At 49.3% G+C, this 12,444-nt stretch overlaps 1 protein-coding gene across 2 annotated transcripts in view; it reads left to right on the top strand.

The window, feature by feature from the left end:
• Nucleotides 1-12,444, top strand: part of FERMT2 (FERM domain containing kindlin 2) — a 51,970-nt gene that overhangs the window by 16,353 nt on the left and 23,173 nt on the right. For both annotated transcript variants that reach the window (XM_059819232.1, XM_059819231.1), the window contains exon 2: nucleotides 2,617-2,850. In XM_059819232.1, the coding sequence (XP_059675215.1) occupies nucleotides 2,617-2,850 (234 nt within the window). The remainder of the gene's footprint in view (nucleotides 1-2,616; nucleotides 2,851-12,444) is intronic.

The following is a 12,444-nucleotide window of genomic DNA, read 5'->3' as shown; positions in this document are numbered from 1 at the left end:
ATGAACACTTGCTGGCTCTGACCATTTCTGCTTCTTTGCGTGACAGCGTTACCCTAAGGCTGGTACACTTCGTGGCTGGAAATAGCAGCTCAGGGATGTGCAAGTAGCATTTAGCAGCTCAGAGGAGCTTCTGGATCTGCAAACACCTCCGCTGCGATTTGCAGCATGGTTTTGGACCCGTAGCAACCTTTTGAGTTTGAGGTCTGGGATCTCTGAAATGCGTTTGCAGTGCTTGGAGACTTACCCAGGCTCCGATAACTATGAAACGGGCAGTCCTGCGACAGACAGTAGTAAATGGGAAAAGACGGAGCTGAAATAATAAGCCTTGTCGTAAAGCTGTAACCCCAACGAATCGGTAACTTGTGATTTGGGACCGTGGTGAAGATTTATAAACCTTTGATCAGATTTAACCGGGGGGTTGGCATTCCCTGGGGTTCAAGGCTTGCTCCAAGCCTTGGGTCATGCCTGCTGCCTTGCAAAGCACCGAAGTTTTTCTTGTCAACGTGTTAGTGTTAAACCCAACCCCGCAAGTCAGCTGTTAAACATTTGCCAAGCCCTTTTATATATAACTACCCCGTGGGGAAGCCACAGACCTTTACCTTTCTGGGCATAGCCAACATCTCACTGTTAATTCAAAGTGTTAATTGCTCTCAGGCCGAAAGATGATGCTGTGCGTATTTGTGCCATGGCCTGAAAGGTTAATCTGCAGCATAAACCCAAATCCTCTTCTGTTAGGCATAAATGTTAGTGATTCAAAATGCCTTGGGTTTTTTCTCTCCCCCAGACTTTCAGTGCCAATTTGTTCAGCTTTCAGTAGGGCAGAAGTTGGACTTCATTACCAAAGTCCATTGTAATGATTTCTCAGATTTTTTTGAGAGTAGCCAAGGCTTGTGCAAGTTTGCATGCTTTTCTATATTTGGTTTTGTTTAATTTGATTGTACAAAGCTGTTGAAAAGTCTAGCTGAACATTTCCACTTTCTGGCTCCATGATTATGCCATTAGACCAGAAGTTCAAAGACAAAAAAAAAGCTTCTGCTGGGTTTTCTCAGTAACCCTGAGCTCAAGATCCCGTTTTTAGATAGGGACAGAAAAAGTTTGTTTGTCACATTGTTCTCATCCTGATTAAGTTCAGACGTGGCTCGTGGGGATAGTCTTCGTGATGTCTGTCCTGGAGCGTGTTCCTTGGTACCTTCAGCCTGTGTGGTGCTGTGTCCCTGGACTCTGCTGGGTTTGTCCTTGGCTTTCTGGCTGGTGCCCTGCGATGCACAAGCATCACTGCCGAAGGATGGAGGAAGGAGCTGTTGCAATAAACATCAGCTGGCAGTTTTAATTTGGGTTAAACTAATGTTTCTTGTTGGGAATCCGGGATCTGAGAAGGATCTGGAGCTGAAAACGGAATTATTTTATTACCCGTGCCTTAACCTGGAAAGTGCCATGCTTTTAAGCTTCTTTTTTTTATTACGAAAATTAAAATAATCCTCATACAAAGTCCATAAGCTCAAAACTTACTGGTAACTCTATCATTTGCAATATTGAGTGCAGAAGCGTCCCTGTAACTTGTCCTGCAGCCTCTTGAGGTTCTCATGTGCTTGCCCAGATGACATCCTGCGGAAACGTTTGGGTTTTCGTTCGAAACGAGAGCTTTGGCTGTCCACACTGCTGTCACCGTCAATGCTGACACACCCCCTGGTCGGTATTTTTGGAGATGGAGGGCTTAGGCTAAGCAGAGTTTTGCAAAACGCAGCTCCAGTGCCTGGATCATTCCCTCCCCTTCTCCTTCCCTTTCTCCTGCGTGGTGGGGGGACATTGCACCGTTAACGCTGATCGGTGGTTGTCGGACTGGAAGATGCTCTGCAGGAATGGCAGGGGGCTGCGGGGAGAGCAGGGCAGGTGTTAGTGAAAAATATTCCGGGTGTTAGGGAAAATATTGCACGGTGGCTGTCTTTTGGAGTTATCGCCGTGCTTTGGTTCCCCAAATGCTTCCCAACTTGGACGTGACCTTCAAAGACCCCATGGTTACGTCCCTGCTGGAAGGAGACGTGGCTGTTGGGTTTTGCACTGTTGTTCCTTTGGGAAGTAACTTTTAGTTTCATTTGGGAATTTTCCAGGGGTTTTTTTGTAGAAACCGGAAGACCTGGAAAAGACACGGTGTTTCTGTTTAATTCCTCTTGCAAACCTCCTTCTAGTTCTGCTTTCCGTTTGTGCTGAGGTGGCTGGACTCACCTTCGGGTAGCGCAGGTGTCCTACCTGGTGGGGATGGCGAAACCCAAGAATTGATAGTTAACCTAAAAAGCTGTGCAAAATCCCTCCCGAGGAAGGTGTCGGGTCGTTCATGACCCCATGGCTTCATGCTCCAGCCTCATCGCTGCCGGGCTGAGTGATCCACGGAGACGTTGTGTCTCATGCTTATTCCTCTTGGGTTCTTTCCTACTTTTATCTCCGAGGTGGCTTCTGGATGCTATTGAGTACAAGCAATTATTTGTATCTGAAAAGGGCTGCCGGCGTTTTTGGATCGATAGTCGCTTCTTGGTTAAACGCATTTAAACTTCTGCTTTTGTCTTTTGAAGGCTAATTCTGGTCCCGGTTTTAACTGGTAAAATGGTTTCTTTGTTCTAGATGTCAAGAAAGACTGGTCGGATCACGCGCTGTGGTGGGAAAAGAAGAAGACTTGGCTCCTTAAAACACACTGGACGTTGGACAAATACGGGATACAGGCTGATGCCAAGCTCCAGTTCACACCTCAGCACAAGCTGCTTCGCCTTCAGCTGCCCAACATGAAGTACGTCAAGGTGAAAGTCAACTTCTCGGACAGGGTCTTCAAGGCGGTTTCTGACATCTGCAAAACGTTCAGTAAGTAGCGAGTGCCGAAAGCCGACAGTTTTCAGCCGCCGATGGGGAGGTCGTCATTTAGTTTGGCTCCTGCCTGTCCTTCGGCATGTGTGCTCATCTCATAAACTTAGTAAATTAGTGTTATTTTCCAGCTTCAAACACCCAGCGGTCACCTGGGCATCGAGCAGCCTGGGTATCCACTATTTTTCCCTTGCAAATCTAACCTTTTATGTGTAAATACTTAAATAACGGGACCGATCGTACCGCAAACAGAAAAAGAAATACGGTTTTTGCGCTGAATTCTGTTTCATAGCAAGGCTGTTCTCGATTTTGTCTTAGGTGAGGCGAAGCTGCTGGTGTTGGGTCGTAATTTTTTTTCTGCAGATTTATTTGCTAGATGAAAAACAAACCCTGAAATAGGAAACCTGCCAGCTCTGTGGGTTCTCTTCCAGTGGAAAATCATATTAGAGATTAAGTGATGATGCTTCACTGTAAAACTGTCTGGTGGAGGGAAGGAACCGAGTCTCCCTCTCTCCTCCCCAACTCCTCTTCACGATCCTTTCTCTTGTTGAGAAGCCCTAGAAGAAAGGATGGATCATTTCCTACCAGGTACACAGGGCTTGTCCCAGGCTGCTGCTTTTGTGCATCACTTTTTACCCATCTTCACAAATGTCTAATCCCAGAAGCCGGTGCTTCTTTCTCCCCCCAAAAAAACCCCAGGAGATGGTAACTCCGTTCTGAGCAACTCAGATAAGCGCTCTGTGTGGGCTCCGTACCAGCGTCCTTCTCGGTTGCTCCCCTCCGAAAGGAGCCTGCAACCCGACCTCGGCCGTAGTAAATCTATTTCTGCTCTCAAAAAGCAGCCAGGGTTACTCTTGGCTGACCCAGTTATTTCGTGAGGCAGGAAGAGCTCAGCCGTACGTGCGGTGTTACGGCGTGGCCTCCGGCTCATCTGTGGTTAGGTCGGTATATATAGCTGATTACGACTCTTTGCTATTTCTTTCCTGGGTTTTTTTTAAATATAAATATTGGGCAATTTCTCCTTAAAATAGAAAAGGCTTAGCCAGCATTATTTCCCAGTCGATTTTGCTTCCCCCCTGTCTCCCATTGCCATTTTTAATGCCATGCTAGACAGCGAGGTCACCGGCGTCCGCTTGGTTGCTGATGAATCTTTCTAGCAGTGAGTCACGTCAGGAAATTCTGATACAGTTAATCACGTAACAAGAGATCTTTTACTGACGCCGCAGAGCAGTCAGAACCTTACATGGGCCTGAAGCAGCTATTTATTCAACTCCAGGGCTCTCAGGGTATTTATGAACAAACCGGCAGAATAATGCTAATATTTAAAGATGTGGAAGGGGAAAAAGCCGCTCGGGTGGCTGCAGCCCAGCTGTGGTAGGACCAGGCAGGGGGGACACATCTGCAAGGGTCGTTCTGAATTTCCTCCCCTGCTATGCAACGTGCTGGAATAAATGTTCCCGATTTTGGGGAAAGCAGGATTTTTGCCGGAAACCTCACTCTCCTTTTAGTGACTCTTACCAGCCCGAGCTGTTTGAGGACGGACGGAAACTACGTGGCTGAATACAGCGATTAAATCTTGTTTAGCCCTCGTCTTTGTGTTTGCTGGGAGCCAGATGTTCAGCGGAGCTATGGGGAAGACGGCCACATCAGCTCGAGGGAAGGGGGGATCGGGATGCAGGGAGGAGACGGTGCTGGAGCTGGAGGGACTGGGAAGCTCTTCCCTGGACCGCAGAGGTATTTGGACACTTATATAATGTAGATATAATAGCTGTATTTGGACACCTGTTATACGTAGGTGTATATATAATAGGTTTATTTGGACACCTGTAAAATGTAGATATAATAGGTGTCCAAATACAGCTATTATATCTATATATAATAGGTGTCCACATACCTCTGCAGTCCAGGGAAGAGCTTCCCAGTGGCATGACATATATATTTTTATTTATTTATATATTTCTATATATGAGAGATATAGGAATCAAGAGCTACTTGAGGCAAACACCAAAGCACTCCATGCAAATCTCGGTCACCGCCTGTCCTTTCTTCCTCTGTGTGTGACCTTGGTGTTGCGCCGTGGGTCAGACACGTCCTCAAGCGCGGGGTCCCGGAGCCGAGCACTGACGATGGAGGCAGGAACTAATCTCGGCCGGGAGGTCACGCGCTTGCTGGGCGAGAGGGGCCGCTGCTTTCTGGCGTGCAAAATCATCCCGGGGCTGTCACACTGAATTTGCACAGGGTGTTTCATTCCTGGAAGGCGTGGGGGATATCTGCCCGCACCTCGGTGCCCGACGCGGCTTGCCAAAAATTAGAGTGGCTGTAGGGTGGTGGGGTCATCCCAGCTTGGGGAGCGTGCATTTTCCTTTTTCTCCAACCCAACCCTCTCTTGGGGTCTTGCAGACCGTGCTATAACACTTTCCCAATCCTCCTGTTTCCCTCTTTCCACCCCCCCCCCAGGTTAGTGTTTATGCTGCCGCATTTTTCTCCGTTACCTTCTCCTGCCCTCCGCAGCATCTCTGCACAGGTTGGCTGCAGAGAGCACTCATACCCCATATTAATTAAATTGTCTCCCCAAGGAAAACTGAGTAGATATTTCAAGGTAGAAGGGGAAAGAAGTAGTCCCTGTTCTACCAGCACAGCTCTTGTCTCCGGAAATCCCTTGATTTCTAAAGTTAGGGTCCAGTGTGGCCTGGGCCGATGGCCAGCAGAGCGAGCTGTGCTTGCGAGTTGCTCGTATTTTGGCTATAAGTGTTTGCCCCAGAGCATTTAATTACTCACTTCAGTAATTTTAGCATATGGCATGATTAATGAGTAATGTAAGTAATTTCTCATGTTGCCGGGACTGTAGCTGGTTGCCTGTATATGCAAGCAGGAGCACACTTGGGTGAGTTATTTAGGGTTGTGCCTTTTCTTATATTCCCTTTAAATGGTACCCAGAGGTGTCACCGTTGCGGTGTGTGGTCGCTTTGTAAAGAAAAACCTCTGTTCTCGTGCAGAGTGAAGTTATTGCAAAGGGCAGCCCTCGCCGCCGGCCGGGCTGCGGCTCCCGGGGGACAGCCCGGAGGTGGCTGTGAGAAGATGCTGGAGCCACTCGCACATCCCTCGCTTTCTCGGAGGTCGTGCGAAGCCGGAAAAAAACCCGATCTCATTCCCAGTTGCTGGATTGCAGCCCCTCAATTCCCACAGCAATCCAGCGGGAGGGTTAAGGGCACGGATTGACCCTGCCTGGGGTAGGAGCAGGCAGGAGAAGGCAGGAGGAGAGGAGCGGGGCGGTGGATGGGATGGGCAGCCCTCACCGAAGGGTGGCCTGGAAACCTTCCCGGGAGCAGCTGCTGGCAGGCGGTGCTGGCCTGAAGGGCCAGCTTTGATCTGCAATTAAAGACCAGAGAAAGAGAAAGTAAAACTTCATTTTTTAAATTTTTTTCTTTTTTTTTTTGGAGCGGCAGGGGTTTGTGCTGCCTGCCTGACCGGCAGAGGTTGGGATGGGGTGCTGCCTGCGGGGCTCCTGCGTGCCCCCCTCCTCTCGTCGTCCCGCTGGGGAGGTATTTCTGCCCAGCAGACAGCCCATCAAATAGACAAATGCAATTTGATGGGGCTGCCGTCAACACTTTATTGACGAGGGTGGGAATATCCTCATTGGAAAGTGGGATTTGGGGAGACAGGAGATGTGGCTGCATTGCAGAGCTCCCACTAACCCCTCATCCTGCATAACAAGCAGAAAAATCCTCTTCTCCTCCACAACAGTTGCATTGCAGAGCTCCCGCTAACCCGTCATCCCACGAGCGGAAAAATCCTCTTTTCCTCCACAGCGGCTTCATTTGGTTCCAGGACAGCGGACGCCTTGCATCTGCTCACACCCTTAAGCTGCTTTTTTACAGCATCCCCTTTCTCCTGCTGCTGCCTGTATTTTTTTTCCATGTGTCCTGGGAGCAGTAAGGGACTCCAGGCAGGATCCGTTGCTGCTGTGTGGGCACGTGGGAGAGGAAAAACAAACAGCGAGATGCAAGTGTGAAGGTTTTTTCCCATGCCTCGGCGTTTCCTGCCCCGGCGATGCTGCTTCTCGGGGGGAAACGGCGTGTGTTGCAGAGCCGCAGGGAGAGGGGAGATGCTGTGATGGGGTAGAAGCTTGCATCCTTCTCCTCTGCTTCTGGCTGTGAAGATTTGGGACCTACGCTGCCCTCCAGCCTGAGCAGGGGAGCAGGGATCATTCCAGTTGGTGCTGGTGGGAGCTGGGAGCGCCGGGAGGAGGATGTGGTGCTGGAGCTGGGAGGAGGCAGCTCTGGGAGGAAGCTCTCCCAAATTCATGACTACTCCCTCCCTTACCCGCCCTGAGGCTGTGCAAGATGAAGAAATTCCCTTCGGGTCTTTTTATTTTTCCCCCAGAGGCTGGTAGGGCATCACACCCAGCTCCTGCCTCGTAATCCTCAAAGAATTTCGTGGGAATTAATCACCTGTTTTGGAAAACGAAGTCTGCAGAGCATCCTGTGTCGAGCAGCGGCAGTTTCCATGCCCGCATCCCGTCTCGCTCCGGTCCCCAGCTCCCCGGGGGCGAGGGACGCCGGGAAAATGGGACCCCGCTTGCATAGGGTAAGGGTGGTCCCATCCCAGGGAGCTTGTGGGGCCGAGGGAGGAGGGATGGGATGCCGAGAGTCCCGTGAGGGTGATGGAATGCTTACCCTCACCTCTCCCTGCCCCAAAATAACCAGGTGCCCCAGGCAGTGTGACTGATGGGAAGGCGATAGCCCGTCTTCCTTGCTTCAGCCTCCCGCCACCGAAAGCAACCCGAGACGAGGTGACGGTGGCATTTGGGAGCGGCGTGATGCAAGGCCGGCCCGAGCAAGGCGACACCGTCCAGCAGTCTAGACGCCGAATATGACCCTACCTTTTTTTTTTTCCTTTATAAATGGTCTCCGCTCCAGTACAGAACGTCCTCTGACTTCTGAAGTATTTGTAATATTTCCACGCCCTCCGTTGCCAAAAAACCTTCTATTAAAAGCTGCTGGGTTGATTTTTTTTTTTGCAAAACTGAAACTCTTTGGTACTCCGAGATGCGCAGCGTTCCCAGGGCTCTGCCCGTGCCCGTTAGCACGCGGATCCGCAGCCTCGGCATGGTTGCTTTCCAGGAGGCAAAGCTGTCTGGAGTTACTCCTTGCCACTGCAAACCCCCATTGCAAACCTCTTTAAACCCTTTTTTCTTCCTTCACGCCCCACTGGAAAATAAAGTAGCGTTTTTCCTAAAATAGTGGGGCTGAAACAAAGTCCTGGTAGATGCATGTGAACATCTCGGGGGGGATATTTGGGGGGTGACATCAACATCTCGTGATACAGTCTCCGGATGCTCAGCAGCACCGCGAAGATGCTTGGAGTCGGCGTTCGTGTACCGGCGCGGAGACAGAGGCGGTGAAGCACCGAGGAAGGGTTTGCTGCCTTTTGCTGCCACGAGCAGAGAGGTTTGGCAGTAGCGCAGCTATTTCTAAATATGTCTAGGGGATGGGTGTGGAAGGAAATCTTACCATTTAGAGAGTCGGCCAAATTGCAATGTACTCAGCTTTTTAAATCGCGAGGCCCAAGTGTACCACTGCCAACTTCTTCATTTCGCTATTTTTCCTCTTTTATTGCTTGCCTATATTCATCTGCAGCTGTTGTGCAGGATCCAGGCGAACACCAGAAACAGGACTGTAAGGGAAATAATGAGATTTAACTGCAAAGTGACTGAAATGGAAAAAAAATATTCCCCTTTCTCCCCCCTCCCCACCCTGGTCCCTGTTCTGCCTGTTGAGTAGCGTCAGGTTGTATGTCACCGCGTGAGTCAGTGAATTTTTTCATCCTTACTCTGCTGTTGACAGCGACCCTTTAAATAGACTTTCATCCTGAAGACATTAGGAGATGCTGGCAAATGCCACCGCCTTCCTTAAGATTATTCTGATTGCTCTTCATGGTCCAATGCAGAGGGTGTAAGTGGATTTATTCTCTTGTTTGTGGCGCTTAATTTAATTGAGTTTAATTTGACTTTAGCTGCAGTTCAGACACTTCAGGGGCAAGGCTCGAAGTGCTGTCTGCGCTCTGAGAAGCATCTGGATAACTGCAGTCTGGGGATTTTGTCCCACTTGCGGGAAAAACCATCCAAACATTCAGCGTTTGTTGACTCTGTCTCTTCGACGGCCCTTTTTATTAGCCTTGCAATAACGCTTGGCTCCCTCCTCCTCCTCCTGGGTCCCTCCCGGCCGATGCTGCCTAATTTCAGGTCTCGGTACCACTTACGCAGACGGCGTTTGCGAGCAGCGGTTGCACCGCTCCAAACCCCACTGACCTCATTTTTTGGGTGGTTTTGCAGATCGTTACTCCAGCGGCAAGTCAGTAAGTCAACAGGCACTTGGGTTGTCCACGCTGAATTTGGGAAGGCTCTGGCAAAGCCCCTGCCGGGGTCAGCCCCAGTTTGGTCTGCGCCTGGGGCACTCGTTGGGCATCTCAGGAGGCTTTGCGGGATGTCCTGACATAGCTGCACGGCCCAGGGCGGCAAGTGGAGAATGTGGCTTTTACCCAAATAAATATTTAAGCAACCAGGCAGCTGAAGAACCTATAATAAAATGTTCTGAATGTAGGCGGGTGTACAAACCTAGTAAACTGTTTGGGGGGGGGAGGACTTACTCCAGCATCAGATACAGCCCAGCGTCCGGTACAGCCACGGTCTTATCTCCAGGCACTTCAAAAGTTATATAAGTCTTTTTTTTTTTTTTGCCTTTGGTCTGTTTTGCAGAACTTTATCTCAAGTGAATTTATGTTGACGATAAGTCAGATACTTAATTCTGTAAACTTAGGAATCCTGTAAATTCAGGAGTTGCAGTCCATAGAATTCACTCATTCCAAAGAAAAATACGTTTTATTTTTTTAAAAGTCTGAAATGGGAGAGAAATGGGGTTTGAGGTCTCGTTTTTCTAAGAATCGTCATGTCGATGCGCAAAGGCTGTAATTTTTATGAGTCATTGCTTTGAGACAGCGGTAATCCAGTGCAGAAATATCCCACTTCAAAACACTTTTCCTAACAGAGGGTAACTGGATCAGCATTAAAGAGAGGATTTCCCCTAAATGCTGTGCTACAAGTAAAATTACAGAGTTTTTATGCTTCAAGAGTTAGCCAGGCAAACCAGCTCTCTCTTTTAGGGGAGCCAGAAATCAGGTGGAGAAATGGATGCTAAGAGCTTCTTTGGAGAATTCATTTTTCTTATATATCAAAACTGAATATTGAAACTGGTGTGATTTCCCATAATTTTAAATTTTCGGTACATACTCAGACAGCGCTTCCAGTCGAGGATGCCGTGTTGCCTATGTAGGTGATGCAAGAAAACCACAAATCTCGTGGGAGTGAGAGCCCATCCCTCGGAGCACCGAAATCGTCACTGTGTGTCCCCCGACCGCTTGGCGTGCTGCTTGGTGGGGTCTGGGGACCCCACATCTTGGATGGGTACAAAGCAGCAAAGTCACCCCTTCTTCCACGCCAAGACACATGGATTTCGGTCCCGTCTCTGACCACAGAATCAGTACGGTTGGAAAAGACCTGTAAGATCATCAAGTCCAACCAACAACTGCTTTCCCATCACGATACACTATCGTGGCTAAAGATGGAGCAGCTGCAAGATTTACTTGGTGGATTCAATGCAAAAGAGCATAAATTGTGACTTTTACACCCTGCAAGGTGGATATTTTTCTTGAGAGCCGGTTTTCTGGGTGCAGTCGGTGCCGTGTCCTGTGAAGGAGGGTTTCATCCCAGCTCTGCTGTTCGTCGCTGGGTGAGAGATAAATGGGCACAGCTGGCCTGGGTGAGATGTGCAGGGGCTGGACGAGAAACGAGGGATTTCACGGGGAAGAAAAGGCCATGGATTTATCTTCAGCGGGACACAGCACAGGCACAAGTAGGCTTTTGCAGGCAGATGGAAAAGAAGATGCTGTAGGGAGTAAAATGGCTTCATCCAACCGTTGGAAAAATTCTTCTTGGAGGTTGAAAGCCGCCTTCTCGGTCACATTTTTGAAATGCCACCTATGAAATGCATATATGTGTGTTCCTCTCGCCAAAGGGCATTTCCCTCACTTGATAAAAATCATAGAAAGGTTTGGGTTGGAAGGGACCTTTAAAGGCCATCTAGTCCAACCCCCCTGCAGCGAGCAGGGACATCTTCAACCAGACCAGGTTGCTCAGAGCCCCGTCCAACCCAACATTGAATGTTTCCAGGGATGGGGCATCTCCCACCACCTCTCGGGCAGTAGTTGTTTGACGAAGCCCTTCTGCTGGGACGTGGACATGGAGCTGCAGCAACGGTAGGGCTCAGCCGCAGCTGCAGCTGGTCCAGTGTGGGCTGGAGGAGATGTCAAAATACAAACGGTTCATGCTCGAATTCAGCTGAAAAATGTTTTTGCACCAGATTTTGGTTAGCGCTCTCCCCTCCGTACAGAGCACGCTGGCATATCATCGCAGATGGTTTCTGCTGGCTGTCACCAGCGAGGCTGGGGACGCTCGGTCAGAGGCTGGATAGCTGTGTTTTCACACGCTTACACAATAAATAGAAATAAAATGCTAAAAGGATCATTTACAGTAAATTCTACTAAACGTTGCCAGTGCCATCTGTCTCTTGTGTACAGACAAGCAGTCTCTTTTAAAGCAAACACGGCCCCCACCAACGCATCAATTGAAGAGTCAACACATTAGCCTTGTTCAGAAGGTCACTTCTCCTGGTCCACCCACATTTCACTGACCCTTTTTCCTTCCAAGTGACCTTTGGCAGGAGCAGCTTGGCTTCAGCTGGCAAACGTGGATGAAATAGTTAACGGAGGGTTTCGAGTGGGAATTTGGGGCTGAAGTCAAACCCTGGGGAGATGTTTCACCCCAGCTGAACAACTCCAGCAAATGGGCTCCTCTGGGTGCAGTGGGACTTAGTCAAAAGCCCAAACCCATAGAAAGGACTTTAATTTTTTTGCACCACTTGGATACTTCAAAGATCTTGCTTTTGCTCTTATTGCCAGAAGACAGGGGCTGGGGTTCTGGAGCAGTTCCTTGTCCCAGTTTCCAATTAACTGGAGTCCTACCATCTGCAAGCCCTTACACCCTGGGATAGGCTCTGCTTTAGCTACAGTAACTAAACACCGCGTTTGCCAAGCCCAGCTCTGTTCAAAACACGCTTTAAGACCCTTTCTACACTTACTTATTAATCATAAGCAGCGCAAACATTTTTTTCACCAGCCGTTTACTGAAAGACTGAAACGTGCAGCCGGAAAATGCACGAAGTTGCTTCTCGCTTTTTCTCTGATTCTGGGGTGGGAAATAAAAACACCGTCGCGCTCCTGCTGCTTTTCTGCTCTCTGCTTTTTAGCATGGTGGGTGTTATTTTTAATTACTCCTGCAACTCTCAGTTGGCTTCAGTGGGTTTGCAAAGTCTCGGAGACGATGGTATGTCCAGCGGACCGCCGTTCCGGAGAAATTTGCGGCTTATCAATGGGAAATGTGCTCTGCTGCAGGGGAGCAGGGATGCTCCGGCATCGCAAGGATGCCTTTGCCATGCCCCACGGCCATGCGCCGTTTCGAAGCAGCTGCCGAAAATTTAC

This window comes from Gavia stellata, chromosome 7 (assembly GCF_030936135.1).
Source record: "Gavia stellata isolate bGavSte3 chromosome 7, bGavSte3.hap2, whole genome shotgun sequence".
Lineage (NCBI taxonomy): Eukaryota > Metazoa > Chordata > Aves > Gaviiformes > Gaviidae > Gavia > Gavia stellata.
This window is presented reverse-complemented; position numbering and strand designations above follow the sequence as displayed.